At 48.8% G+C, this 27,871-nt stretch overlaps 1 protein-coding gene across 7 annotated transcripts in view; it reads right to left on the bottom strand.

The window, feature by feature from the left end:
• Nucleotides 1-20,437: 20,437 nt before the first annotated feature.
• The window catches only part of LOC120511696 (lethal(3)malignant brain tumor-like protein 3), a 38,184-nt gene continuing 30,750 nt past the window's right edge, over nt 20,438-27,871 (bottom strand). For 6 of the 7 annotated variants that reach the window (XM_039729138.1, XM_039729143.1, XM_039729144.1 and 3 more), the window contains 2 exons: nt 24,586-24,648; nt 20,763-21,293 (listed from right to left, as the gene is read on the bottom strand). In XM_039729138.1, coding sequence (XP_039585072.1) covers nt 21,165-21,293; nt 24,586-24,648 — 192 coding nt within the window. In that variant the 3' untranslated portion in view covers nt 20,763-21,164. Of the gene's footprint in view, nt 21,294-24,585; nt 24,649-27,871 lie in introns of all 7 variants that reach the window. The other variant, XM_039729140.1, reaches the window with a different exon arrangement.

Genomic DNA, 27,871 nt, shown 5'->3' with positions numbered 1-27,871 from the left:
CTGTGAATCTTTGGAGTTTCTGGAAGGAAGAGATTGTGGTTGTGGGTCCAGGGTGCCAGCTGCATTGCTGGAGTGGAGCAATGCCTCACTCATCCAAACTTTTCAGACAAAGAACACCACTGCCCAGGGAAGAATGGGATTTGACTTTGGCTTTTCATGCTGTTCAAGCAACACATTCAAAGTCTCCCTTTGCCACCACTGGAACCCATCTGGGTACCCCATGATCCAGAAGAAATTAGTGCTTTTGAGCAAAATTTGATTTCTATTCAGAGGCTGTACCTGTGCCAGGCAGTGCTGGCCAAAGAGCCAGAGAGGGAAGTGGTGGGAGCTCAGTGCTGGCAGCTTTTGGAGCAGGGCTTGGTGGTTTGGCAGCACGGGCAGGGCAGGGGGCAGGCAGCATGGGGCTGGCAGAAGCCACCATGCTCCAGTAGTGCCCCTCCCTGCACAGGCTCTGTCTCCACAGCAGTTTTTCAGTCGCAGGTCACCAGGGATGCACTGAGTGTGCTGGTCTCCCCAGGGGTCAAATGTTAATGTGGGGAGAGGTGCTGGAGGCAGGACTGGGGGAGGGGGAAGCTGCCTGTGGTTCCCTGGGGTTAAAGTTGGATTGTGCAGGGCAGGAAGAGCTCAGCTCTGGTAATCCTGGCAAAGCCTTCTCTGCTCTCTGCTGCTTCGGCTGGAGACTGAATCTGGGCAGGAGGGACCATGTGGATGGAGGAAGGAGGACCAGGCAGGGAGTGATCACAGCCAGGATCTGAGAGCAGAGAGAAGGAATGTTGTTATGGAGAGGCTGAAAGCTCGGGGTGGGGATGACTCATGCTGGAGAACATACAGCTGTTGGAGCGGGATTTGGCACCGCTCGCGGGGCTGAGGAGCCTCCCCCATTACCAGAGAGGGGAAAGAGGAGCCTCCATGGTGGCTCTGACCTGGCAGAGGCAGCTGTTGACCTGTGCTGGAGGTGATAGGCAGAGAATGCTGCCTGCTAAAGTGGGGTCATGGCCTGGAGAGGTATTTTGGGCAGCAGAGAGTGCTCAGTAGTGAGATCCCCTCTGGCTGAGGGATGTGTATCCTGAGCACTGGGGCTTCTCTGCTCTCTGTGACGGTGCCTTGGGGAAGGAGAGTCAGAGCAGTGGGGCTGGGATGGGGCTGGACAGGTCAGCTGTGAAGGACACAGCATGAAGCCCACCTTACAAGACATACCCACCTTACCTAGTGACAGGGGAACCAAGGTATGGAGCAGAGATATGATCTCCGTGGGCTCCTTGGCCCATAGTCATGGTCTCCTCGTGCTGGAAGAGGTGGATGTGGGGCCTGGAAGTGATTTCTGCCTGAGGAGTCAGACCACCATTCCTCCTGGGCTGCTGGCAGCTGATGGCTGTAGGGTACCAGAGCCTCCATCCTACTTCCATCCAGCAGAAGGTGCTGCAGCAGCTTCCCCAGAATTCACAAGGCTGCCACAGGGCTAAGGGGGAAAAACAGTCCCCCACATCCACTGGAGCCAGGGCAGGCAGAGAAGGAGATTTGGGCAAGGCATTAGGAGCAGAAGGTTGAGCCAGCACCTTCCCAAAGTCAGAGAGATGGTTTTTGTACAACGCCTGGAAAGAACCACAGCACCAGATTCCTGGTCCCGTGGGCTAATAGCTCCATAGGCTGCTTCAGAGGTGGCCCCATTACTGGGGTAAGTGAAACAACTGTAAATACAAACAGACTTGTAATTAATCACGCTCTGTAAATGTGAAGTCATTATCTGTATGTCCCTGGAAAAGTAATTATCTCCAGCTTTTCAATAAAAACTTGGAAAAGCCTAAAGACTTGAGTTCTGGAAATGTCATCCATCTCCATGTAGAAGAAAAGCTGCATATTTTCACGTATTAATGCAAGTTAATAGAATGTACAAAATAAGTGAGATTTAATATGTCTCCAAAGCTGTAACTTAAATGTCTCTTCTCCTCCCAGGGATTTATGAAAGTGTTTCACAAACTTTTCCGGTATTGGACGCATCCTGGGGTGCTGTGTTTAATTTTCTAGCCAGTGGACATAAGATGGGATCTGATTTACAGATCTGTCCTCCACTGCCACGTAAAGCAATCCTTCCTTGCCTGACCAGGCTCACGGGTGCAGAGCTCTGTGTAATGAATTCCTCTTTCCAAACAACCAAACCCAAATGTTTTGCAGTTGAAGGGAACATCAAGTCGACCACTTCAAGCCAAAGCACAGCTCTGTGAAGTTTTATGCAACTGAAAGTCCACAGAAACACACCCATGCTTGACTGAAAATATTTGGGATGATGAAGATGACTGCTGCATTTACATTCCTGATGCTCCAGCAGCCACTTGGTGAGAGGAAGAGCAAGAGGAGGAGGAGGAAGAGGAGGAGGAGGAGCAGGAAGCGAGAGGCTGCAGACCTGGGGGCAGCACTTGCCAGAAACTACCAGGCCATTGCATTTCCAGCTTGGACAGTGCAGTGTTAGCACAGACTGAGTAGGAGACCTGCACTAAAGTGTGTTTAATGTCACCCTATGTCTCTAACACACACTGTGAGCAGAGAGTTGCAGGGAAGGTGCTCGATCTTGTGTACACATACCCAGCACTCAGTGGGTGGCTCAGGCTGGGGTTAGTGCACCCAGAATGAATTTTAAGCAGCCAGAAGCATTCAGGAGAGGGGCTTTTGCTCTGGAGTAGCTGCATCTGGTCATCACTTGCTTTTCTTTGTCACACAAAGGATCAAGATCCACATCCTGATGGGAAGGGTGGACTGTCTCTAAGGATTATTCCAAAATGCACCAAAAGGCTCATCCTTGTATCTCTTCACCAGCTTTCAGAGAGTTTCTTGCATCAAAGTGTTTTGGTTTGTCATTTCAGTTATCTCCTAAATTACTAAGCATTAGTGCTTGCTAATGTTGAAGTAACAGAAATAAAAGCTGAAGTACTTCAGCTAAAGCTGGGATGAGATATTTTACAGAAATGCAATATTCTGAGATTGCCTTTTCATTTCAAAATGAGCCATGTTTCCAGCTCCACATGCCTCTGGGGGGGGGAGGGATTTGGATTTTCAACCCTTTCTTGCTTTCCCAGAGCAGGCAAGGAAAGATTTGAGACAGGCTGGGCTCTCACTGGCAGTGGCTGTGTGAAACCTTGGTGGCTTGGGGCAGAGGTTGAGGGACCTTCCTGATGTCTCATCCTACAGGAGAAATCCCATGGGAATCCAATGAACCCATCAGGGCCAAATTTGAACAGTCACCAAGGGAAATGCGTTTTAGACCCTGTTTAATCAAATTGCTGAACTTGTCACTGCAGGAGCTCAAGAAAAGTTCAGAAGGGGCACACTGCAATTGAGGGGAAAGAGTTTCATTGTCAGCTAACAAACGTGGTCGATGGGATGATGTCTGCACTGCAGAAGCCCTGAAGGCATTTTTGCTCTGAAGGGATGATGCACACCAGGGAAGCACTGTCTTCCATTCATCCCTGACCCATGCCAAGATCTGAAAACCCTCCTGTTCCTTTTTCCCTCCCTCATTAAATGACACCCTCATTAGCACCAGGCCTTCATTAGCAGCTTTCAGGGGGAAGGTGCTGTGCCCTGAAGGAAATGGTTCTGGAAGTGTCTCTGCTCCTTGTTCCCACAGTGGGACATGGAACCATTCTGTACCAAAAGCTCCTCCCCAAAACACTTCAATGTCTGCTTTGGTGATGCAGGAGTTGAGCATCCCCAGTCCATCACACAAGGAAAACTGCATGACTCGGGTGCTTGGGCACCCATAAGACAAAAATGCCCCAATGCCCCTTTGTCTGCCTCAATTCACAGGCTGAGGACACATCTTGGCTCAGAACATGAAATGGCCGTTATTGGCAATTCAGATACCCGAGCCCAGTGTTCCCAAAGTACAGCAAATACCCTCACTGAAACGGTGTCTCTTGCTGTGCCTGAGCACCAGGTCTTCCAGCAGCCTTAGAGAAGGCTCTGGTTCTGCTACCAAGCTGCTAAAGGATTAGTAAAGAAAAAAAAAAAAAAACCCAAAAACCAAAAAACCCCAAACCAGAATAAAAAAATCACCCAGTGCAATATCCACAGCCTTTCCTTTCCTGGCTACAGAGGCCAGGCAGGAGCAGGAGGAGCCTGTGCAGCGCCTCAGCACTAACACATTTATCTGCTCCTCGGCCCATCCGCTGCATCTCAGCATCTCTGGAACATTATTGCATTTATCTATGTCCTTGCTTCAAATAACATCCAGGGAGCTGAGACCTCAGGAGGGGAGAGGACTTGGGCGAGATCCCCTGGAAAGGGAGATGAGCCCAATCTCAGCCACAAAGCTTTCCTGTTTGGAATATTCTGTTTCACCCCAGGATACAAACTCATCCTCTGCAACCCTTTCCTTGACAGATTTGCATCCCCCCACCTACACCACCTCACAGACATGGAGCCACTGCACACAAGAGCTTCTTCCACTTTCTGGAGCATAGGAGGATGCAGAATGCTCCCCCACACCTCACAGCAGGGCAGCCCCCGAGACTTTAGAGGATCTCAGCCCTAGAACACCAGAACACCAGCATGACCCCCACAAATCCTTCCTCCCCTGCTCCCCAGAGACACCAGCCTAGAAGCAGGGCTGGGGCTGCGCCCTGGTTGTATTTAGGGTGATGTTGGCAAAACTAACCTGATGGGTTTGGAGCCGTGGGACCCAAAAGGCAGGAACATCCAGGCATTAAGCAGCAACTCTCGAGGAACTCATTTCTCTCTGATCAGCTTAGACACGAGGTTTGTTTTGGACAAATTATTTTCTCTCCCCTGGGAAGGTCCTGGAAACCCCTTGGCTGCTCAGTGGTTGAGATGTGGCGACCTCATCAAAAGCCATGGGGCTTATATAGGGCTGGGATTCATCCAAAGGACACATTTCCACCCAGAGGCCACTTTCCTACCCAAAGCAAGCTGGAGCAGAGCCATATAGTGCAGCCAGGAGTAGCTGGGAGGAAGGCTGTGGAGAGCTCCTACAATTTCATCTTTGTGATTTCTTCTCCAAAGTGAGAAGATCAAGAGGAAGAAGAAATGGAGAGGGGACATGTGCAGGCATCCTTCTCCTTCCCTGCTGGAAAGCTCAGATGTTGAGGACGGAAACGCGCCACACCAGTGATTTCCAGGAAATTATTTGGGCTGCAGCATCTCACTGTGCTTGACCTTCCCAGGTCACTGAGAGGCTCCATAGACAGAGTAAGAAGTGCTATTAACGCTAATGGGTGGGAAGTGGCCATGAATAAATCAGCAGCATCTTTCCAGCCATCAAAGCCTGAAACTCTCCCATACGGAGTGAAGAGCAGATGGGAGGAAGGGTGATGCATGTTTGGTTTATGACAGGGGTTATCAGGTACTGTTACCTACCAACCCAAGAGACTTGGCCCCACAGATCCCCACCCAGCTGCCACTGGGGGATTTTGGACCTCACCCCTCCAGCCCTGAGCAGAAATCCCCTCCCAAAGCCACAACTGAGCATCGTAGAGCGAAGCCTTTCCCTTTGGAACAGCTCTGGGCTGGATCTGTGCAGGAGTTTCACACTTCCCTGCCCTTTCAATGCCACAAATGAGAGACAAGATGAGAAGAAGCACCACCAGCCCAATACCTCCCTGTAACCAGACACATCCTTCTACCTCCAGCCATTCAGCCTGGCCCCGGTAATCCCAAATCCCAGGCATTAGACATTTAATCTTACATTTTATCATGTCTCCTCTTACCAGAGGGTCTGAAATTAAAAGGGAAGGAGGGAAGAGCTGAGCTCCTGTGAGTTTAATTGGTTCTGGCTGGTGGATAAGAAGGAAGGAGCGAAACAGCAGTTTCTTCTGCTGTCTTCCCCTGGTGTTTCCTGAGCAGCTGTAACTATTCCAGAAGAGGGGAAGAGATGCAGGATCAGGGAGGGAGGGGACAAATTCCCCCTCCCAGGACAGAATAGGAGCTCGTGTTTGTGTCTCAGCTGGCCCCGGGCATGTGGAGCTGAGCCAGCAGCCTTGGCTGCACCCTGTGGACATCATTTTCCATGATGCAAACTGGGAGAGGGGGAGAGAGGCCAAGGCAGGGCATGGATGAGGCAGCGGTTTGCTGCGTTTGATGTCCTCTCCTGCCATGCAGAAAAGTTGGAGGCACCCCGGGTGGTGCTGGAGAGGGTCCCACTCGGGCTGTGAGTGGGGCTGGATGCTGAGCACTGGAACCAGGAGTGGAATAGACTGGGGACAGAGCCAGAGGGGATGGAGAACAATGAGCTGGGGGCCAGGGATCCCCATTTCCAAGCACCAGGAGCTGACAGCAGACTGGATTTGGCTGTGGCTCCCAGAAGGTACACGATGCAGGTCACACCTCTTTTGCTAATGCCCTATGGGCTCTGGGATATCAAAATTCCAGTTTCCATTCCTTCCCCTCAGCCTGTAATACATCCTTGGGACATCTCAGTTTTTTATCCCAGAAGTCCCAGAGCCAGATACTGAACCATTAATGCAGGATACTGCAACATCTTGCTTGTCATCCCTGGGTTCTGCTGATGCTAATCAGAAAGGATGTTGCCCTGGTTAGTAAAAGCACTTGTTTAATTACTATTGGCAGAATAGATAATTTTTAATTGCATCCCCCAGATTAAATGAGGGACTGTACTTTGATCTCAGTTGAAATAACTACAGCTATATGTTATATATATGGGTACATTATATATACATATATATATATATTATATATATATATATATCTCAATACCTTATTTTCTGGATGAAAATAGAACCCCAGCTGACTGGAAATTTTTTTAAAGCCCGAATGGTTAAGCTGTAGCCCCATTTTTCCTTATTTATCGAAAAAAAGTAAGATGTAGGAGTTCCAGCACCCCACACCAGTGACTACTGGATGGGGAAGGTAACTGGGAACCATGGGCTGGGATGCTGCAAGATTTCCCCAATGCCAGCCTGCAGGAACTACTGGGAGAAGATGAGGTTTGGAAAAGCCTCACGTACTTAAAGAATAATGCAACCTGCCAGGCACTTAATGCAGCCAGATAAATGGAACTGCCAGCTGGAGCTCAGCCAGGAGAAACTGCCTGAGGCAGAAGCTCTGGGGACAGGGATGAGCTTGAGGATAAGGCAGGACAGTTCTGAAGCTGACACTGTGAGGTCTTTCCTTGTGTGGATGTGCAGAGGCTTTGGAAACAGGGCGAGATGGGAAGTTGGGATCTCCCTTGTGGTGCCAGGCTGGCAGAACTGAGGGTGGACAGGAAGGGTCCAGGAAGACTTGAGAATCCCTTACAGGGCATAAAGGGGTTCCAGGAGAGCTGAAGAGAGACTTTGGACAAGGGCCTGGAGGCACAAGACAAGGGAGAATGATTTCCCACTGCCAGAAGGCAGGGATAGGTGGAATATTGGGAAAGAATCCTTCCCTCTGAGAGTAGTGAGACCCTGGCACAGGTTGCCCAGAGAAGTTGCGACTGCCCCATCCCTGGAAGGGTTTAAGGCCAGGGTGAATGAGGCTTGGTCTAGTGGAACTCCCTGCCTATAGCACAGGGGTGGAATGGGATGGGCTTTATGGTCTCTTCCAAGACAAATCATTCTGGGATTCTGTCATCTGGGGAGATGACAGGGGAATCTCAGAATTGTTCAGGTTGGAAAAACCCTCTGAGATCACTGAGTCCAACCATTCCCCACCATTGCCAAGGTTACCATTGACCGTGTCCCCAAGTGATACATCTGCACATCTCTTAAACCCTTCCAGGGATGGGGAAGCCACCATTGCCCTGGTCAGCCTGTGCCAGGGCTGGATCACCCTTTCAGTGATAGTGATAACTATAGTGAAGAACTATTTTGTAGTACCCACCCTGAGCCTGCCCTGGCCCAGCCTGAGGCCGTTCCCTCTCCTCCTGTCCCTGTTCCCTGGAGCACAGCCCGACCCCCCCGGCTGTTACCTCCTGTCAGGGAGTTGTGCAGAGCCAGGTCTCCCTGAGTCTCCAGGCTGAGCCCCTTTCCCAGCTCCCTCTGCCATTCTTCATCAGACCTGTGCTGCAAATACCCCAAAAGATGCACAAGAGACATCCTGGTGTCCCCAGCACCACCCCGGGCACTGGGGATGGGGCACAAAATCAGCAGTGTCAGGAGGTTTCATTTCCCGACACTTGGCAACACCCCCAGTGTGTGAACATCCCCCAGACAGCCGCTCTGCAGGGAAATGGGCTCACAAAGAACATTCTGCAGCTTAAACTGATCCTGAGAACCAGGCTGTGCCCGCTGCCGGCCAAGCATCCTCCGCGCCGTGCTCCATATGGCAGCTATTACCACTGGCAAGCAGAGTGGTTTGCACCGTGAACACACACACACAGAGACACACAGGGACACACAGAGACACACACAGGCCCCCCCCAAGCCCCTGGCTCCTCCTAGTGCTTAATCAACCCCACATTCTAACGAGACGCCGAGTGAAGCCAGCGCGCCTTCCCTGCAGCGCTGCCTGTGTGGGCTTTGGGCCCAACTCGCTCAAAGGAGCCCAGCACGGACACAGGATGGCTCAGCCTTTCCCTGCCCCTCCTGGGCTTTGCCTCTTGGGGACAAACATCCAAAAGCTGCCACTCTAGACCCTGGAAGCATGGAAGCAAGCACTGTGAGCTCCTGCTCACTCGGAACAGGTTTGGAGGGGGTGGCGGAGGACACAGGCATTTATAAGCAAAGTCAGTAATGCTGTTTGCAATTAAACAGCCTAGCCCTTTCCAGAGCAAGACTGCTTCTCACCCCTGAACCACAGCAACCTTCAAAGCCCTTGGCCAGAGTTCCTTGGCACTGGGTGAGTTTTCACCCCCCCTGTCCAAGAGGTCTCTGGAAAGGACTCGCTGACGGTACGGAGCAGAGCTGAAGAGGCTGGATGCTGGATGGAATTCAGGAGGGGAAATGACACCAGTTACCACTCAGAAGTTTTACCTTGGAAACACCAAGCCTCCTACAGCCCATCCCAGTGCACAGTCTGCATCCGTAATGGCAGCGAGCCGCTGCAGCCGGCGCCCCAGCGCCAGTCCCAGGACGGTCACAGCCGACCGGCCCCCGCTGCAGAGGAGCAGCAGCCATGGAAAATGCTCTTCATAATCCCTCTGGAGAGGATTAAGCCATGCTGAATGTAGAAATGAAGATATTTTACGGACACCTAAGAACTGAACAAGAGAGCAGACACAGCAAAGGGACTCATGAGGGAATGAGTGGAAGTAACAAGAAACTGGGGATTTTTTGGGAGCAAAAGGGATAACTTTCATTTAGGGAACCTGACACTGTTTCTCCCAGTAAGTTTTCAATTACAGACTGGGAAAATCCTGTAATAATGATGTAATATTATGGAAAATGCTGTAATGAGCTTAGGGCTGTGCTAGGCTCCTCCAGAGAGCAGAGGGGCAACATGCACAACCTGCCCCAGGTGCCCACTCCCCTCCATCCTCTCCTGCTCCTGGCAGAGATTCCAGGATTTGGGAACCCTCCTGATGTGCAAAACACCATCATGTGGTGGGGAAGGGCTCCTACTCTAAGCATGAGCTGGAGTGAGTTAGTGAAGGTCTCAAGACACGGTGGCTCTGGCCGAGGCTTTCCAGGCCTCTGATCCTCTTCAGCTTCATCATCTCCATCAGGGAGATTTTTCCTGGAGGTATTTCTGGCTCCTTCTGTGTTGCTTTCCAAATCCCACTGAATATTACATGTGTTATCATTCCCCAAGGACCGTTAGTCTGAAGAAAACTGATTCTTTTCTAGAGCTGCTAAATGGCACCTCTCCCATTCCCTGGTGTGATTAGATCTGTGCATTTACCACTGGTTATGTTTGCAGGCACTTTTGGGTGTGATTAGCAGCTGAAGACTGTCAAGGAGTCAAGCTCAGGCGTTAGAGCCTCTCTGGGGACTGCAGAGAAAACAAAAGCAGCATTTTTTCCTTTCCACGGAGGCTCATGGTTGAACTCAGCACAGATGGGTGGTGGCAGAGCTACCCTGAGAGGTCTGAGCTGTCCACAAGGGCCCAAGCCACTCACCCCATCTCTTCTCAGCCCTTGTGCCATGGGGTGTTTGGCTGGACATCCTGAACCAGACAGAGCAAGAATAAAAGGAGTTGGAGATAAAAACGGGATAAAAAGGGGGAAGAAACAAGGAGGGGAGGAGACATCCTCTAAAGGGAGGGAGGCAGAATCTGTGCCATGGGGCCTTCCAAAGGTCTATTCCTTACAGAAGTGCTTATAGAGATTATTGTACTTAATTTATGTAAATCTACTCTGGCACTAGAAGAACTTAGAAACTAATTAAACAGCAACTGAAGAACAGCCCTGGCCTTGGATCTCACCCAGAGGGAAGCAATTCCTGGGAATCCTGAACCAAGAGGGAGCTCAGCTGTCAAAATGCTGCTTAATCTTCTTAGAGATGATATGAAATTTGGGGTGCTTTTCTGGAGAAAAGGGAAACAAATCAACTCACAAATCCTGGATTTCTCCCAACACAACAGTGCAAACTCTTTTGGCATCAGTGGCCCCGGGGAAAGGGATCATCTGATGGGCAATGGTTTTTGACACTATGTTAAATAGAAGACTAGGATCCAGTCTCCAAGTGACTGTGTCTGGATGAAATCCAGGGAAAAAAAGGAGGTGCCAATTGGGAGAACACTTTGCTAGCCCTATTAACAGGGACTGGAACAATTACACACATGGCTAAGGCAAGAAATAGGTAATAGGCAAGAAAATAGTTAACACTGCCACAGCTCAAGTGGTGATTTTATGAGTCCTGAAGAATTTGAGCTCCCGTAGGAATATCAGGGTGTGGGGTTTTTTTACCCTTTTGGGACTATTTCAGGATTTCACATACAACTACTGAATTTTTCCATCTATGGATTTAACTAAGCTGCCTGAGCAGCAGTGAATTAAGGGATCCTCTTGTCCTGTGAGGACAGAACCTGACCACACCTCACCTCTGCACCCCTTCAGCTGGGAATGTTTCCCAGTTGATGCTTTCCTAAAGTTATCCAGCATTTGCTGAACATTGTAAGGAGCTTTTCTAGGTTAATCATGCTCAGAGCCTGGGCAGGCAGACATGAGGAAAGAGAGAGGAGAAAAATCTTGCCGTGCTATTATAATAAAACACACAATAAATACTAAGGAAAGCATTCCATACATCCTGTCGGAGGAAATTCACCACACCTGACCTCAGCCAACTGAAAATCAGCCATCCCCTGGGCTCTTCTGAGGGTTAAGGGAGAAAGTCAGCATTTCCACACAGCTAATCCCAAAAGAGCTGTGTAAGGAGAAGGGGATTCCTTAATTTCTTCAGATGATGATTCCTCCTGTGTCCAGCACCAGAGCTGAGGTATCTTGAACAAGATGTTCAGCTTTGTGAAGGCTGATGCCACTGGCACTTTTGACAGTGCCCAGTGTGTCTCTGGACCACACCAGATCCCATCAAAGCTGTCCCAGCTCATTCCCACTCTCTTCGCGTGCCAGGGAGAAGGGATGAGAGCCGGCAGCACTCGCGCGCAGCAGGAGCAGGCTCAGCCTGCAGCTCCTGTCCTCGTCTGCCCTCGTGCTGAGCAGCTGACACTCCTCGTGGTCGCTGCTGCAGTCCCTGCACCCTTCTGGGTGATGCTCCTCTCTCTCAAACCAGGCAACGGGACGGTCCCTCAGGGTGCAGAGCAAAGAGCAGCAGGGAAGGGGAAAGCACCCGGTGCTCCAGGGCGTCTCTGACAGAGTGAGCCTGACCCCGTGGGATCAACAGCAGACTTTGTTTTCTTTATCCCTTCCAATTAATCAATTTTACTCCTAAACAAAGCTGACTCTTTGAAGGGGAGGTCTTCTATTTAAAATCTTGTTTCAGGAGATGTTGTGGATGATCTTGACCAGACACATCTTGTTAAAGGGATGCAGATGCTACTGCTCTGGCTGAGCATCCTGGAAGGTCATGGAATCCCAGAATGTCCTGAGCTGGAAGGGACCCACAGGGATCATCCAGTCCAACCCCTGCCCTGCCCAGACCCCCCAACAACCCCACCCTGGGCATCCCTGGAGCTCTGGCAGCCTCGGGGCCGTGCCCATTCCCTGGGGAGCCTGGGCAGTGCCAGCAGCCTCTGGGGGAAGAACCTTGCCCTGATCTCCAGCCTGAGCTGCCCTGGCCCAGCTCCAGCCGTGCCCTGGCTGCTGTCCCTGGCCCAGAGCAGAGATGGGAGCTGCCCCTCAGGAGGAGCTGCAGACCCCAGGGAGGTCTGGGCTCAGTCTCCTCTGCTCCAGCTGAACACACAGAGTGCCCTCAGCTGCTCCTCCTGTGGTCCCTCCTGATCCTTCAGCACCCTTGTAGCCTCTTTTGGATGCTTTCTAGGCTATAAGATCAAACAGCACTTGGAGAATTCACTTTAATGCCTCATATTCCTCTTCAAAGATGGGTTACCTGCTTTCTAACAATCTGAAGGACTTAAACATATATGACCAGCTCTTCCCACTGGCAAAGCTCATGCTGAAGATCACATCAATCTCACATGGTTGGCAGAATGCTCCTGAGGAGTACCTGGGCTGCAGCACTGACCTCCATCACTTCACCACAAAGACTGTGAACCCCTGATGTCTTTGATACTATTAAGCACCTCTCGAGTGTGGGTGAGAGCCAAAGCTCATGGTTGAGCCATGGCAAGTCTCCAGCTGGGCTGGATATTGATTTTTGGGGGACATTAACATATTGTTCTCCTCCTGTTTATCCCCATAAGCTCTTAGTGCTTCCAGGTGGACAGGGGTCTTTGCTCATTTCCAGTCCTTTCCTTTGCAGCTTACAGGGGCAAACCCTGTGTTTTTATTCTGCCTGCAAGAACGTTCCTTGGCTCCACAATCAGAAGCTCCAATTCAAGTTTATAAAAGTTTTCTATTTGTAGTGGATACAGAGTTACTTGCAACATCCAGCTGGAAATACAGTGCTAACATACAATAGAGCCATCCACAGCATCACTCTTGGTTCTTAATGGAATTTGCTTGTAAACACACATAAACAAGCACCAGCTTCAAGGCAAGAGAAAAGCTTTGGTGGCTCTGTCCTGGGAAAACCTTGTGCAATAGTAAAAAACCCCACAGTCTGCTTCCTGCTCTGTTTACAGTGAGTCCCCATGCACATTTTATAAGAGAAACTGCCTGGGTATAAAAAGAAATGACTCACTGAAACTGGTAATACTGAACACAACTTGGTTTTGATCCAAAGCCAAAAATGCTTTATTTATTTGAAATGTAAACGGTTCCTTTATCAACTGCCTCTTTCAGGGGTTGTTTAGGGCAGTTTCCTTCCAAACAGGTTGCTCAGCCCAGAGTTTTGCAAAATCCTGGGAAACAGGGAAAGCAGCAAGGAAGACACAGAAACCCTGCTGGCTGATTCACGGAGAGCGGGATAGGGGCCTCCCATCCCTGGTGAAAGCCTTCTCAGAGCTGCCTTTGCTGGAGACTTGCTGCAACAGGATGGACAATGCAGCTCCTGCTACAGCCACCAGCACTGCTCCTGCCTGCAGCAGCCACAGCTCAGAGGCTCCTTTCTGCTTCCAGCCCAGCCTGAGCTGCAGCTGGGGAGCACCGTGGGGCACAGGGATCCCAGCAGAATCCCATGGCATTGCTGGATCCGTGGGATTCCTGCTCGCTTTGGGTCGGCCCGGCCTGGCTCTGGCTTGGGGCTGGGTACGAGTCAGGGCTCCTGCCTCCAGCTGGGCTGGGTGGATCCAGTGCTGCTGCTCTGGTTTACCCTGGGCTTTCTGCCATGGCAAAGGTCTGCAGCCTGGCTCGGTGGGAGCAGGGGAGGCTGAGATGCTGCTGGAGCTGCACTGCTGCTGCCCAAGAGCATCTTCCTGCTGTTTTGTGACAGGATTTGGAAGACCTGGAGGGAAATCCATGGATCTGCCTTTACCCTGCCAGGCCCAAGGGACACCCCATCCTCTGGTGTTCATCCCACCAGCCTGGGGAGGGACACAGGGTTAGGATGGTGTTGGGAAGGGGGGATGGTGGTAAAGAGAAGGGGATGGCCGTGGACTCACATGTGTATGCAGCATTCATGAAAAGGAAGGGGATTGATGGTGGGATAGTGGCAGAATTAACTGATTTCATGAAGAATTGATTGGTGAGGAAGAAGCATCACAGGGCAGGGAAATCCCACAAGGACAGCCAGAGAGAGGAAAAAAAAACCCAAGGAGAAAAAGGGAGATCATGCTACTGAGCTCTGAAGACTTAATCTGGTTAATTCTTCCAGCATGTGGTGTGCTGGCAAAGCACAAGGGGGAGGAAAATACCTGTTTGTGGGGAAAAAACCAAAAATCAACATTTCAACTGTTGTGTTTCTTCTGAAATGAATAGCAAGACCTTCCCCAGCCATCAACCAGCAGCACATGCTTCCCCATGTTAGAGAATGGGGAAATTTATATCTGAGCCTCTTCTCTGGCCCTTTTCAATTCCACCCCTGAGAGAGATGAGTTCAAGACATTGTGAAAACCATCTGGAGACTCATTGAATAGCTGTGTGGTCCCACTTTGAGTAGCAGAGACATAGCACAGCCTCCCCTGCTCCGGTCCTGCCAGGGATAACAAAGCCCAGAGCCGCGGGCTCCGGGCACCTCAGCCTGGAGCGGAAAATCCCCTCTCCAGTTTTAGGAGGGTGTACATAGTGGAGGTGTTTTGGCAACCATGATTCACAGAGCTGCTGGATTCCAGCACAGCCATGACCCCAACCATAGAAACCACCTCAGTTTGGAACAACTTTTTGAAAGCATTTCTGAACACCCGGGGAATTTGAGTCAAGTGCTGAAAGGGCCATGGACAACACTCTGGTTTAAAAAGCTCCTTCAACCAGCAGTGCTGCAAAGAAGCCATTCTATGGCCCAAAAAGACCCACTGCTGATGACATGTGAGGGCACTAGGTTGAATGATGGTGAAGCCATAACCCTTTTTTGAGAACAAAGCAAACAATTGAAGTCACTGGTGCCCTGGTCCAGGATGGGAATGGGTGGGAAGGGGTTTCAGGGGAAAACCAGCACCTCTGGGGGCTCGCACCGATACCCTTCTGCAAAGGCCTTCAGCACATTTCTTGAAGAAACAGCTGGAAATGTTCCAACAGCAAATGTATCTGACTCCAAAAAATATCTTGCTTACATTAGAAGTGTCTGGATGGTGAATAATGATGAGAGGAGAAAGTGTCATGGGGCAATTAATAAGCTGAGGCTGTACATGGTGGCAAGGAGAAGAAAATATTAGGGGAAGTGACAGGCAAAGTCAATAAATAGTGGAGTGGTATTTGGGAAAGATCTGGCACTTCTGCAGCTGGCTGGGCACAGCTCTCTTGAACACTCCAACACTCTGTTTTTCTCTAATGCCAGCACTCTCTTTTTCTCCTGAAGCTGGAATTTGCCTGTCAGCTGCAGAGTGCAGGATGGAGACAACAGGTTTCCTCTCCATCCATCCCCACATCTTTTTTCCCACTGGGTTGGCCTGTCAGGGGAGTGCAGTGGTTTATCTTTACAGTTCCTGCTCCTGAGAAAGTTGTAGGATTTGAGAATTTTAGGTTATCAGGTGAGATTTGTTGTGGAAACCAGGGTGGTGCAGGATCCAGACAGTGTGAGGTGAGAGTTGGGATCTGTACCCCTGTCCTTGTACACCCACAGCAGGTTACCCAATAAAATGAGAGACCCCCCCAGTCGCTCCAGGGGGTTTGCAAACCCCACTGAGCATTGTGTGATGGGTCTTGGCACAAGGGACAAACCAGTCCCACAGAGCATGGTCAGGGCTGAAAGAGTAATTTGAGCAGGCAAAAAGATCAACCACAGGTTTTCCCTGCCAAAGGAGAAATATGACTTGGGACAAATAAATTCCATGTTTGCCAGAGCAGAATAATCTGCAAATGCAATCAGCCATTTGAGTGATTGATGCCCCTTGCTCTGCTCAAACTTTTTCGTCAAAATTGTGAGGGAAAAAATATTGCTGCTGAGGAGAAACTCAGATCTCTGAAGTGCAAAGGACACAGCCACAAAACCCAGCACAGTCCCAAGGGAACTAACAAGAGTACAGAGCAGCATTTGATGTTCCCAAGCCTGCTCCAAGCAGCCCAGCTCCCCAGACCGGGAATCCGATCACGGTAACAAAAGCAAACAAACCACGGTTTAAATAGAAGCAAAAACGTTGGAAGGGAAAAACCAATGAGAGCAAATGTTTACTCCGAAGATGGGATAGTTTAGAAATTATGGCTGGGAGCCAACTCTCCCATATTTTTAGTTTCAGAAGGTTTGCAAACCTCAGCTGCCAATGTGGCCCTGGCTCCTCTGCCCTTGGATCAGTGACCTGCTGCAGGTGCAGATCCAGACACCCCTGGGGAGGAGCAGGAGGAAAGGTTCAATGCCTCATTTTGGGGGACATTAGAGAATGGTTTGCAATTTATCAGCTAATTATGATTAGAGCAGAAAAGGTAAGGTAATTATCATGGTTATGGACACACAGTGAAGCTCAGGGGGGCATTAAGTAAAGGAAAAACAGACAGACCCCAAAATGCATTTTTAACATGGATTAATTAATACTGAGAACAAGTTCTTGCTAGCTTTAGTTAAAAACCCAACTTTGAGAGCTGCTTTAAGAAGATGAAGTTCTGGGATTGTGATAGGAAATCACGAGGACTTAAGGAATTCAAGAGGAAACCACAAGCCTTCCAGTGTCTACAGGGTCTCTGGGAGACCCAGAGAGAGACTGGGGACAAGGGACTGCAGGGACAGGACACAAGGAATGGCTTCCCACTGCCAGAGGGCAGGGACAGATGGGATATTGGGAAGGAATTACTCCCTGGGAGGATGGGTAGGCCCTGGCACAGATTGCCCAGAAAAGCTGTAGCTACTCCATCTCTGGATGGTCTTTAAGGTCCCTTCCATCCCAAATCATCCCAGGATTCTATCATTAACACCTGGAAGCAGCAGAGGAGAGTGAGGAATTGGAAACTCAGGCACAGCTGAAGCAGCCAGTGCTGTCCTGTGAACACATCCAGGAGAGCTCAAGTCCAGAGATAAGAGATAAAAATGAAGATGCTGCCTTGTGTTGTGACTGCCGTTTAAGGGAAGGACAACAATGTGATGGCCAAGCCCTCCCAGTGCCAGCCCTCCAGGGCAGCCAGCCCCGTGTCTCCCTGAGCACTGCTGAGGACAGCCCCACACACAGAAGAAACAAACCAGGTGTGAACTTATATTAATTTTATTCACATTTCCAGAGGAAAGCATCAGTGGAGTGCAAGGTTATGGCTAGTGTGGAAAAGCTCAAGTATTTGGTTTAAAACAGGCAGACATTTCTGAGGCTGAGCCGAGGCCCTGCTCTCTTCCTCTGCATGTGCTTCCAGTTCAAGTAACAGGAATCTCCAAAATAAGCTGGCTTATCACATCATGGGGGGGATGTCAAAAACTTTAAAGCTCTCTGTGGTATAAATCCCTAAGTAGGGCATAAAAGTAGCACGCAGGAAATCTTGTACAGCTGAACTGGCTTATCCCTGGGCCAAGTGTTGGGCTTTTCTTTTCCTTCAGCGGCAGAGTTTTGCTGTCAGCGATGCCAAATGCTCCTGTCCAACTTTAATGTGATTCATTACCCAGAGCTGAAATTTGCTGCTACTGGATTACGGGGATGATTGTTGGTGATGGCACAGGAAAAATTTAACAGGACTTCCAGCCGAGGAGAAGAGAAAAAAAGAAAAATTCTGATTGCTTTGAATTTCAAAAACAACAAAAAGGGAACAAAAACACAGCCAGGAATTTTGGGAACTGGAAATTCCTAAATGCTCTGCTGGCCCATGGGAACTTGTCACAGCTCCGAGTTGCTTCCAAGGAATATTATCTGTATTGCTAAGAGACTCGTGGGTTCAGCTGGGGCAACAACTGGTTCTTGCTGACATCCAGCAGACTCAAAATCCTCCCAACCCCAGGTGGCATTAACCAGTTTCAGTTTTGCTCCCCACAGAGCCACAACTTTTGGATTTTTGCTTCAAAGTGCACGTTTCAAATTACACAAGGCAGGCATCAGATAACCAAAGGCCTCTGCAGAGCCCTGGCCATGCCACAGGCCTGGAGCAGGACTGGCAACAGGCAGAGCAGAGTTTGGACTGGCAGCAGGAACAACTCACTGAGACACAGTGGAAAGCAGCATTCCCTGACACAAGCAGAATGGCAAAGTTATGGGGCTAAAAGATGAGATGGCTTAGTTTTTTGCTATATTGTAAATATCAGGGAGTTTTAAATGTGTCCAGGGAAGACACTGGAAGTCTTTTTGTCCTGTGAAGTTGCTGGATTTAATTGGAATACAGCTATATTTAGGAAAGGAGTGGGTAATAGATGTGTGCACATTCTTACTTGCTCTACAAAGACAATTATCAGATTACAAAAAAAGGCACAAGAAGCACATTCCTCCTTCTTTCATCCCTAAAAGGTTCCTCCTTCCCCCCTGCTGAAAGCACTGTGCTGGCTGTCACTGAACAACCTCCAAGTACACATTTTCCTCTTTGATCCAGCTGGCTCGGAAGCCCCAAGGATTAAAGATTTCTCTTCTGTTTGAATAATGTCACTGACTAGAATCTCATGGCTTGTTTAACTGATTCTCTTCATCCTCCATCTATATATAGTAAAAGAAATGGAATTAATATTATATTTTGGTTTATTGCTAGAGGCAATCTGCTGTCCCCCAAATCAGGCTCCCAAAGGAAGGAGGTGAAACAGAAAATCTGGCAGGACCTGCTTGTTTGAAACAAGAAAAAGGCAAAATTGCACTTGCCCCACCTGGCTGGGTGTCACAGAGGGGAGAAGTGGGGCAAGGAAGGGCTCAGGATTATTTAGCAAGTCAGTGGAGAGCCAGGAATAAAACAGCCCAGCTCTGCATCTTCTGTTCCAGTTGTCAAGAAACAATTTTGCTTTGCCCAGAAGGCGAGTTCTGTCAGAGGACAGGACATGCCACTTACAATTCAAGTCTTAATGCTGACACTGGATGTGCAGAGTGGGATAAAGGAATGTGACTCTTTGGTGAATACCCTGGTTATCATACTAAAAATGTATTTTAATAAACTAAATTCACCCCTTGCCTAGTCCTTAACACTGCAATAAATTTCTCCCCTGCAGCTGCCTGGCTGTCCAGCTATTAAATATCCCACCAAACCTGTGTCTTCTCTGTGAAGGCTTAAACTCCTAAAATTCTTATTAAAAATAAAAAATACATGGAAACAAACTGCTCTAAATATTATTTCAGGACTGAATTGCTTCAGTGGTGTGGATTCTATTTACAATTTTAAGGAACCTTCTGCTTCAGACAAGTCACAAGAACCTTCTCAGCAGCAGGGGGGTTGGACAAAGGATGTGGGTGACACAGGAAGGGGGAACAAGTGTGTTCCTTGTGTCACCACACAGTCATGGACAGCGTGTTCACTCTGTTCCTGACAGCTCCTGGGAAGCCACGCTGGTGGCAGAGATGCCAAGGGAGTTTGAGGTGCCTGTGGATGGATGACATCACCATGCAGTGTCCTGAGACACCCACACAGCCCGGCAGAGGCTGAGGGCAGAACCTGCCTTTGGCAGCTCCAGGTCACACCCCCAGTGCTCCCACGGGTTCCCACACACAGGATTCAGCCTGGCAGCTATGGATGAGGGGCTGCAAGGGCTGCCTGAGCTGAGATGGTTCTAGAACAGCCCAACAGCCATCAGGGAGAGTGGCCAAAGGGAGAGCCATGAGCTGGTGCTGCCAGCAGCAAGTGGGAACATCACGCGGAGCCCAGCAGGACTCACCACATCTGCCAGGGCTTCCATGGGGAGAGGACAACTTGGGAAGTAGCCGTGTGGAAACCCTCACCCAGGATGTCCATGGGCATGCTCCTTAAACTGGCTCTGCTGGAGCAGGAGCCACCCGTGCTCCCAGCCAGGAGAGCACAGGCTGCACATGGCAGGAACACAGCCCCAGGCTCCACTTCTTCCCCCACACACAGCAGCTCTCTTTTGGGAAGTAATTGTTTCCTCATTTTGCTGTTTAAGTCCCGATTCCTCTCCAATCTCACATCCCTGTGTGCCCTGCCTGCTCCCCTCCCAGAGGCAGAGGAGCTGCTGCCCTGCTCTCCAGCTCTCTGGCAGAACACAGTGAAGCCCACCTCAAGGGACACAGGGCAAAGCACTTCACATTCATCAGTTTGGATGGTTCAAAAGAAAAGCCATTTGTTTCTTGGAAATCTGTTTACACACTCTCTGGCCACTGCTGGCTTTCCAACTCCCTCTTCCTAGCATTTGGCTGACAGTGGAGAGGGCAAGAACAAACACACACCAATGCCCAAGTGCTCCTGATTGTGCCATTTTGCCAGATGTTCCTGGCACAGAAGGAGCTGCACAAAAGCACTGATGGGAGAATTACAGCTAAAATACATCTCTCTGTCTCCAGCAGCAGATGCCCTTATGGGATCTTTGCCTAACCAAAGCCCACTTACAGCTAAAATACATCTCTCTGTCTTCAGATCCTTATGGGATCTTTGCCTAACCAAAGCCCACCTGCACTGCCCTTGCCTCCTGACAGGGAATGACAGGAATGAGGACGTTTTGCTTGCTGGCAGAACCAATGCAAGTCATCCCTGATGGAAACCCTCTGCCCACGCTCCCTTCCTGCCAGGGTACAAGCAGCCCAGCAGCCAAGGGTATCACAACAACCAGGATCAGTATGAAAAACTGGAATTTAACAATCAGTCCTGAAAAGGTCAGCTCCTGAGTCACAGCAGTGAAGGATACGGGGGAATTGCTTGGAAGTGCATATTTTTCCTCTCTTATTACACAGAACACATTAATCTCGCTGGTGATCACTCAGTCTTTCAGGCACTATCACTGGACACAAAGCCACTTTTACTCAAAACTTTCTTCTTGCTCCTGCAGCTCCACCAGTGCTACCCTGGATTCCCCTTAGAACTGGAGGTTTCTTCTTGATCTCAAAAAGAGATTGATATATCAAAACCAAATTCAATTACAAAATATAATAATATCCTCTTCTTGGAAGTGAAGCTGCCTCATATTCCAGACTGTGGCAGGATTTTTATAACCTCAAACCATTTTTACTAAATTATACTTAAAATACATCAGAGTCCCAATCCACCTGTCCAGCGTGTTGTAATGCTCACAGCTGAAGATCAGCTGTCAATTCCTCCTGGATCTGCCAAAGACCTCTTCTCAGTTGTCTTCTGCAGACTTGAACATGAGGATAGCATTGTAGATCTTCAGGGCAGGGCCCAGCTTGATGCTGAGTATTTTAACGATGTCGTTCTGCTTGAGGAGCAGGAAGGCCTCACCATCAATCTGCTGGAGGTTGGAACACAAACAGGACAGGGATTAACCACCAAGGCACAGGCAGGATTTCCACTGCAGGATTTCCATCCAATCTGCGATTCTTGCCTAGTTCTGGCCCTACAACAAATGATGGCTCCTTTCCAAAGGGCACAGACCTCATCTCACAGTGCTTTCCCTAAAATAGAGAACATCCATGTGTCCTGCCCATGGCAGAGGTAGAATGAGGTGAGCTTTTCAGGGCCTTTCTAACTCAAACCATTCCATGATTCCATATGCTATATAGACTAAGGCATAGTGAAGACGCAATATGGCTGGAAAAACAGTCTCCTAATCCATCAACAAGGACATATATTTGATTAGATGCAAATTAAGCAAGTGATGAACATACTACCATGTGAAAATACAGGATGCTGTAGGTAGCAGTGAGTAAAATCATGACACACTGTTTCTGGAAAAGGTTAAAAATTCACTTGAGCAAGAACATCCACAGAGACAACACAGATATAATTAATATAAACCCCAAATGCTGCAGGGATGAAGCCAAAGATTAATGGACACAGACAAACAGTAAGTGTCTCCCTAAGTTATTCCATTAAAATCCATTTACAGAGACTGACAGCGTCTCCTCCTCTCACTTGATGCTCACCAGTGCAGCACACAGCACTGGACAGACAGCCCAGCCAGAGTAACAATTCTGCTATTTTTGTAGTCTTCCCAAATAGAATATTTTCGGATGTCAATGTCTGGTGCAAGAGGAAACACAGAGTAAACTCAGAGAACACATGATTAAAGCAAAGAGCTGGGAGCCAGAAGATTTGGTTTTCCCGCTTCTCACCACACAAGAGACCCTCAACAAGTTACTTAATCTGCTACTGAGAGTAACTGGGAAGTTAATTCCTGCACTGGGAATGACAGCAATGCTCCCAGACCACAGATGGCCACACCATGTCCTTGAATCTTATTTTCAAGCTGCCTCAAGTCTACACTGCTGCAATGAATGTGTTAAAAATAGCTTGAAACAAATAGGACTGTGCTGCTTAAATTAAATAACAGAGTCAAGAGGAGCAGAAAACTGCTGGAAAGCAGTCCTACATTTCAAAATGGTTTTGTGTCCAATATTATTTATTCCTATGCTTCATTTTCATTGCACTTCCTTATACTTGTTCATTTTAAACAGTCCTGCCCTGAACTGGACCTAGAAGCAAGTCTGTGCTTTATTATTCATTCCTTTGTTCTATCTTATTTGGATGGGTTTTAGAATTCTGTGCACAATTTGTTCTCTTCACTCCTAATGTAAGCAGCAACTTATCCCCCTCCAGCCCCCCACCAAGGGAACTCTGCAAGGGATTTATTTGTCCTGGACATGAAGCACTTGGAGGCTGATCCTGGACAGTGTGGGGAAGTTCAGTTCTCCTGTCACTCACACCTGTATTCTGGCCAAAGACAAACTGCTAAAAGGGTTTTAATTTCATTTCAAACTGACAATGTGGTCTGAGCACAAACTGGAAAAACAACACAAGCCCCTCTAAATCGGGCATAGGGAACCACACTTTGAGGCTGCAGAAAGTAAGGATTAGAACAGACTGGCTATGGCACTTTCAGAACCAGAGAGTATTCACTGTGTTCAGGAAGAAATAAAATATATGGAGAATGGTTGGATTTATTAGGAGATTTGCTGGTATATCTCACCTCTGTATACACCTTCCCTAGAAATCCCTTTAACACAGCTACAGTGAAAGATGTGTTCATTTGAACAAATTTCACTATTCCCACTATATTCAGTTCACGAGTGTTCTACTGTATTGTCACATAGTGGACAGTACTTTTTGCAAGCCTCTGTTTCTTTTGCTTCCTATTTTGTGTGAGCCTGCACAGTTTTTAAAACAAGGGAAAACAAAACACAGATACATAAATCCACAAAATGCACTGCAGCCTGATTCCCCCTGAAAGGGAGCCAGCTCTGGAGCAGACAGCGATTACAGACCTGCCCTTTCCAGTCACTGCCATGCAGGAGGAGTAGCTCCAGCCCTTCCCTGGAGCTCTTACAGTCACACAGGAGAGCTCTGAGGACAGAATCACGGGATGGTTTTGGTTGGAAGGAATCTTAAAGCTCATCTTGTTCCACCCCCTGCCATGGGCAAGGACACTTTCCACTATGCCAGATGGCTCCAAGCCCTGTCCAACCTTGCCTTGGACACTTCCAGGATAGGGCAGCCACAGCTTCTCTGGGCACCCTGTGCCAGGGCCTCATAGGGAGGAACTTCTTCCTAATGCCCACCCTCCTTCAGGTTAAGGCCATTGCCCTTGCTCTGTCACTCCTCATCTGAAGATCCTCTCCAGCTCTCCTGGAGCCCTTTAGGCCCTGGAAGGGGCTCTGAGGTCTCCCTGGAGCCTTCTCTTCTCCAGGTGAGCACCTCCAGCTCTCCCAGCCTAGCTCCAGAGCAGAAGGGCTCCAGCCCCTGGAGCATCTCTGTGCTCTCCTCTGGATTCACTCCAGGAGCCCCACATGCTTCTGATGCTGGTGTTCACAGCTAAAGGGAGCTCTGCAGGTGGGGAATCACCTGAGCAGGACAGAGGGGAAGAATTCCACACCCACGAGCTTCCCACACCGTGAGATGAGTCCAGGAGAAGGTGCATCTGTGCAAATTCATTGGGGGCTCCTAAAGAACTTCAAGGTGATACCTGTAGTGTAAGTGGAAGCTGAAACGCCCAAGAGATCCCTGTCTGTGATCCACCTACAGAGCTGTGCCAAAAACCAGGACAGCCACACCCTGTGCCCATGGAGGTCTCCCAGAGGCCATGGTGAACATACCAGAAATGGGACCAGAGCCCAGCCCATGGCAGTATTGACAGGACACAACTCACACAGGAGATGCTCTGATTTCCCTCTGACCTCTGCTTGTCTAAGGAAAGGTTCCCCTCCTGCTCTCACCCCAGCCCACAGAGGAAGCCAACAATTCCTGGGAAACCCTGTGCCTGCCAGGCTCCCCAGGAGAAACAGGCACATATCCTCGTTAGAAGCAGCAGATGAGATCCTCACTAACCATTCCAACAGGGCATCTTTAGAGCAGTGCCAAACCCATGGCACAACGGTCCAAGACAGGATGTTAAGCATAAGCTCCATGATTGGAACTGCAGGGGAAATTTAAAGCAGCAGGATGCAATTAGCCATGGTGGAATTCAGCTCCATGCTGAGGCTGCCTCCTAAATGCCACTGCTGTGCAATGAAACGGCTGAGCAGGTCTGAGCTCTCTGCTGTAATTCCAGGGATCTGCAGCACAGGGCCTGGGCACACCCCACTTACCTCTTCCCTGAACACAGATGCATGCTCTTTGCAGCCAGGCAAACGCTGGATAAAGCTCACCACCTGGAAATGCATGTAAGAGAAAGGAAACACAGACAATTAAAATGAGACACCATGAAGAAAACCCCTTTTATTTCTGTATGATAATTCCCTATGCAAGAATTTTTAAAACTTTAATACTAAGAACTCTCACGTTAATGAAAGATGTAGACAGAAAACATTGCTGGGTTGTTGCTGCAACTCCTCTGCATTTTGGCTACCATCAATAACTGCCCCTATTGCCATTTGACCATTTCTCTCCTTGTAAGAATCCAGTTTCTCCACTCCTCTAGAAGGTTCTCACAGAATCAACATTATTTTTCCAGATAAAAAGCTATATATGGCTTAGACTACTTTAAATTCACTCACAACTTCACTTTCTCTACATTACTGTTGGAAAGTAAAACTAACATGAAAAAAGGATTTAGACAGTTTCCCAAGATGGCATGCCTGTAAGAGACAAGATAAACCAAATGAATGAGCACTGCTGGTTTACCAATATGCAAAGGCAGAAGAGCTGGAAAGGAAGAAGGAAGGCAGAAGAGAAAGAAAGGAGTTTTGGTTTCATTTAATCTGTGCTGGGTGCACAGGATCCGGGGAACCAAGCGGATTAATTTTACATTTCACATTAGGGAAAACCTTTCTAGGCAAGGAATCTGTTAACATTTGGAATAATCTCCCTGGAGTCATGCAAGCAGCCCTGGGGTTAGATTATATAACACCAAGGAGTGTGAGGAGTAGCCCTGTGTGCAGTCGAGGATGACTTAATGTGCATTGTCTTCTCCAGCTGCAGCTTCACTGGTTCATAGGAGATTTGTATATTGAGGCATAATCAGAACAAACATCTCCTGTTAATTGGGTGCTCCCTGGCAGGAGCAGCTCTGCTTCATGAGGCATAACCATGTGAGTTGTTGCAGATGTGACATTTCTTCCCTGTACACAAACAAGCAGTTGGGAGGGGTCACTGTCAAACTCAGGCTTCCTTCAACTCAAATTGTCAAAGTCTCCCCTAAATCACATCTCTGTAGCTCCAGACCATCCTACCCCTAGACTTGGAGTCATTCCCTCCCCGCCAGTTCCAACCAGACAGGAACAGGGCTCTCAGAGTGCCCTCCAGGTTTGCTCTGCCCTGGCAGGAGCAGCTCTGACTCCTGTGGTTTCTGTTATGTAACCTGAAAGCAGAGCATCCCTCTCCTTCGTCCTCCTCTTCCACTCCATCTTAAAGGCAACCCCTAAAATCCACTTCTCTGACGGATGGTGACTCCAAATTTTCTTCTGTAGAAGTGTAAATTCCTATTAATAAAAATAACAAAACACTACTTTCCTTTGAGTCCCCCTGTCTGCTAATAATTAAAACACAAATGAAAATTGTTCTGCCAGGTCTGGCTCCTTTGAGAATTTACAAGACAGTTGAACCCTTGGGGCAAAAGCTGAGTGCTCTTCAGTGTCTGTGGCACTGAGAGGTTGGCAGACATCTCCAGGGAATGACCTGGGCTTGGCTTGTTCCTGTATCCTTCCCTGCACAACTGCTGCTGGCTATTGTCACTGACACGGAGTGACAGACCTTTGATCTGCCCCAAAGTCCTTTGCAGGGACACTGCAAGCTCCCTGCACCACTGGAGAGGCCTCTCGAGCAAACAGCAGCCCTGGGGTTTATCAGGAATGGAGAACAGAGAGGGAAGAAAGATGCAACAGGAGAAAACGGGAGAGAAGGTCCCCTGGACATGAGACAGACCCCACTGAGCCACAGGGACCTGCCTGGCTGTCACTGCTGGGGAGGAGAGCTCCCAAACCAAGACAGGGCAGTTGAGGGACGAGGGAGGCTTGGGAGCACAAGAACAAACACCACAAGAATCCTACACAACCACACAATACTGGCAGGGAAGCCTTGAACCCTGAGAAAGGTTGTGACTGGGAGGGCTCAAAGTGAGGGTGGGACAGGTGTTGGACAGGTTGGGAACATCTCAGTGGGATCAGAGCTTTTCTATAAGGAGGTAAAAGTCTGCTGGCCCTTCCTGCTGTAACCATCCACAGCTCAGAACTGCCTGCTGGAAACTCTTACACTCCCAAAGCACACTGGTGAAGGGAAAGGGCTTGAAAAAGAGCTTTGTGCAATCCTGAGAACACACTGGAAACTGGACACAACCCTTCTGGAAGGTGCTGATGTGACAGACACACTGAGATCAGCACAGGATTGATGGCCCGTGGTGATGAGGCAGCCCCATCAACACCCCTTCAACAGCTACTGCAGGACCGGCCCCCTCTGAGGTCAGAGAGAGGAACTGGGTTAACTGGGATTTAGAAATCTACTTACACTTGGCAAAAGGACAGTCCCCTCCGCCCAGGCACTGGCATTTGAAGCAGGATTAACTAATGAACAATACAACTCTAGCACATCTTAATGTTCCTCTATGAGTCAACAGTATGTGCTCGGAAAACATGAAAGGAAGCTTTCAATAAATACCAAGGCTGCATTAAAGTAACTTCTCTTAGTGAGTGCTCAGTGTTACCACGACTTTCTTAGCTTGAGGGCCCCTAAGTACTGCTACTGCTGCTGCTCTGCCATTTCAGCTGCTCTCAACCAGCAGAAAATTAAAGCAACTGGTTTTTTTCCTTAATGTGGGTTTTATAAAATAAAAACAGTTATTCAGCCTGAAACCAAAGGAGAATTTTACACCCCCATCACTCCTGTTTCAGATCAGCACAGGACTCCTTTAGGACTCCTTTGTGCAGCAGAGTTCAAAGCACAACCTAACGCAAATGTTTGCCCTGCAGGAAGATGTTGGGAGCCCAAATGCTGACAGACCAAATGTACTTTGGACTCCCTAAAACCCAGCAAGTCCTGCTGCTTTCAACTCCCAGATCTGTGGCTACATTGCACTGCACACGTTGATCCTGCAAGTGCTCAGAGAGAACCCAAATTGATTCCTCTGGGAATTTTTGATGAAGATAATTTTAAAAACCAGACACAGTTTACTGAAATTCAAGATAAAACCTGTAATGACTTCAGCCAGTACACTGTGGTGCTGCAACTGAGCTTTTTTCATGTGCCATTCACACTGCTACTGGCAACCAAAAATTCCCCAGTTGTTTCAGGGTGCAGCAGAGTTCAGTTTAATCTGGGTTTGAATCACTATATCCAGTGCCCTGCATCCATGTCTGTGGTCCCTGCTCACACTCATATGTTATCAAACTAATATCCCAGTTAAATCTACCCAGCAGTTGCTTTAAAGGTCAACTGCAAAGG

Source organism: Passer montanus, unplaced genomic scaffold, assembly GCF_014805655.1.
Source record: "Passer montanus isolate IOZ18808 unplaced genomic scaffold, ASM1480565v1 scaffold68, whole genome shotgun sequence".
Classification (NCBI taxonomy): Eukaryota; Metazoa; Chordata; class Aves; order Passeriformes; family Passeridae; genus Passer; species Passer montanus.
This window is presented reverse-complemented; position numbering and strand designations above follow the sequence as displayed.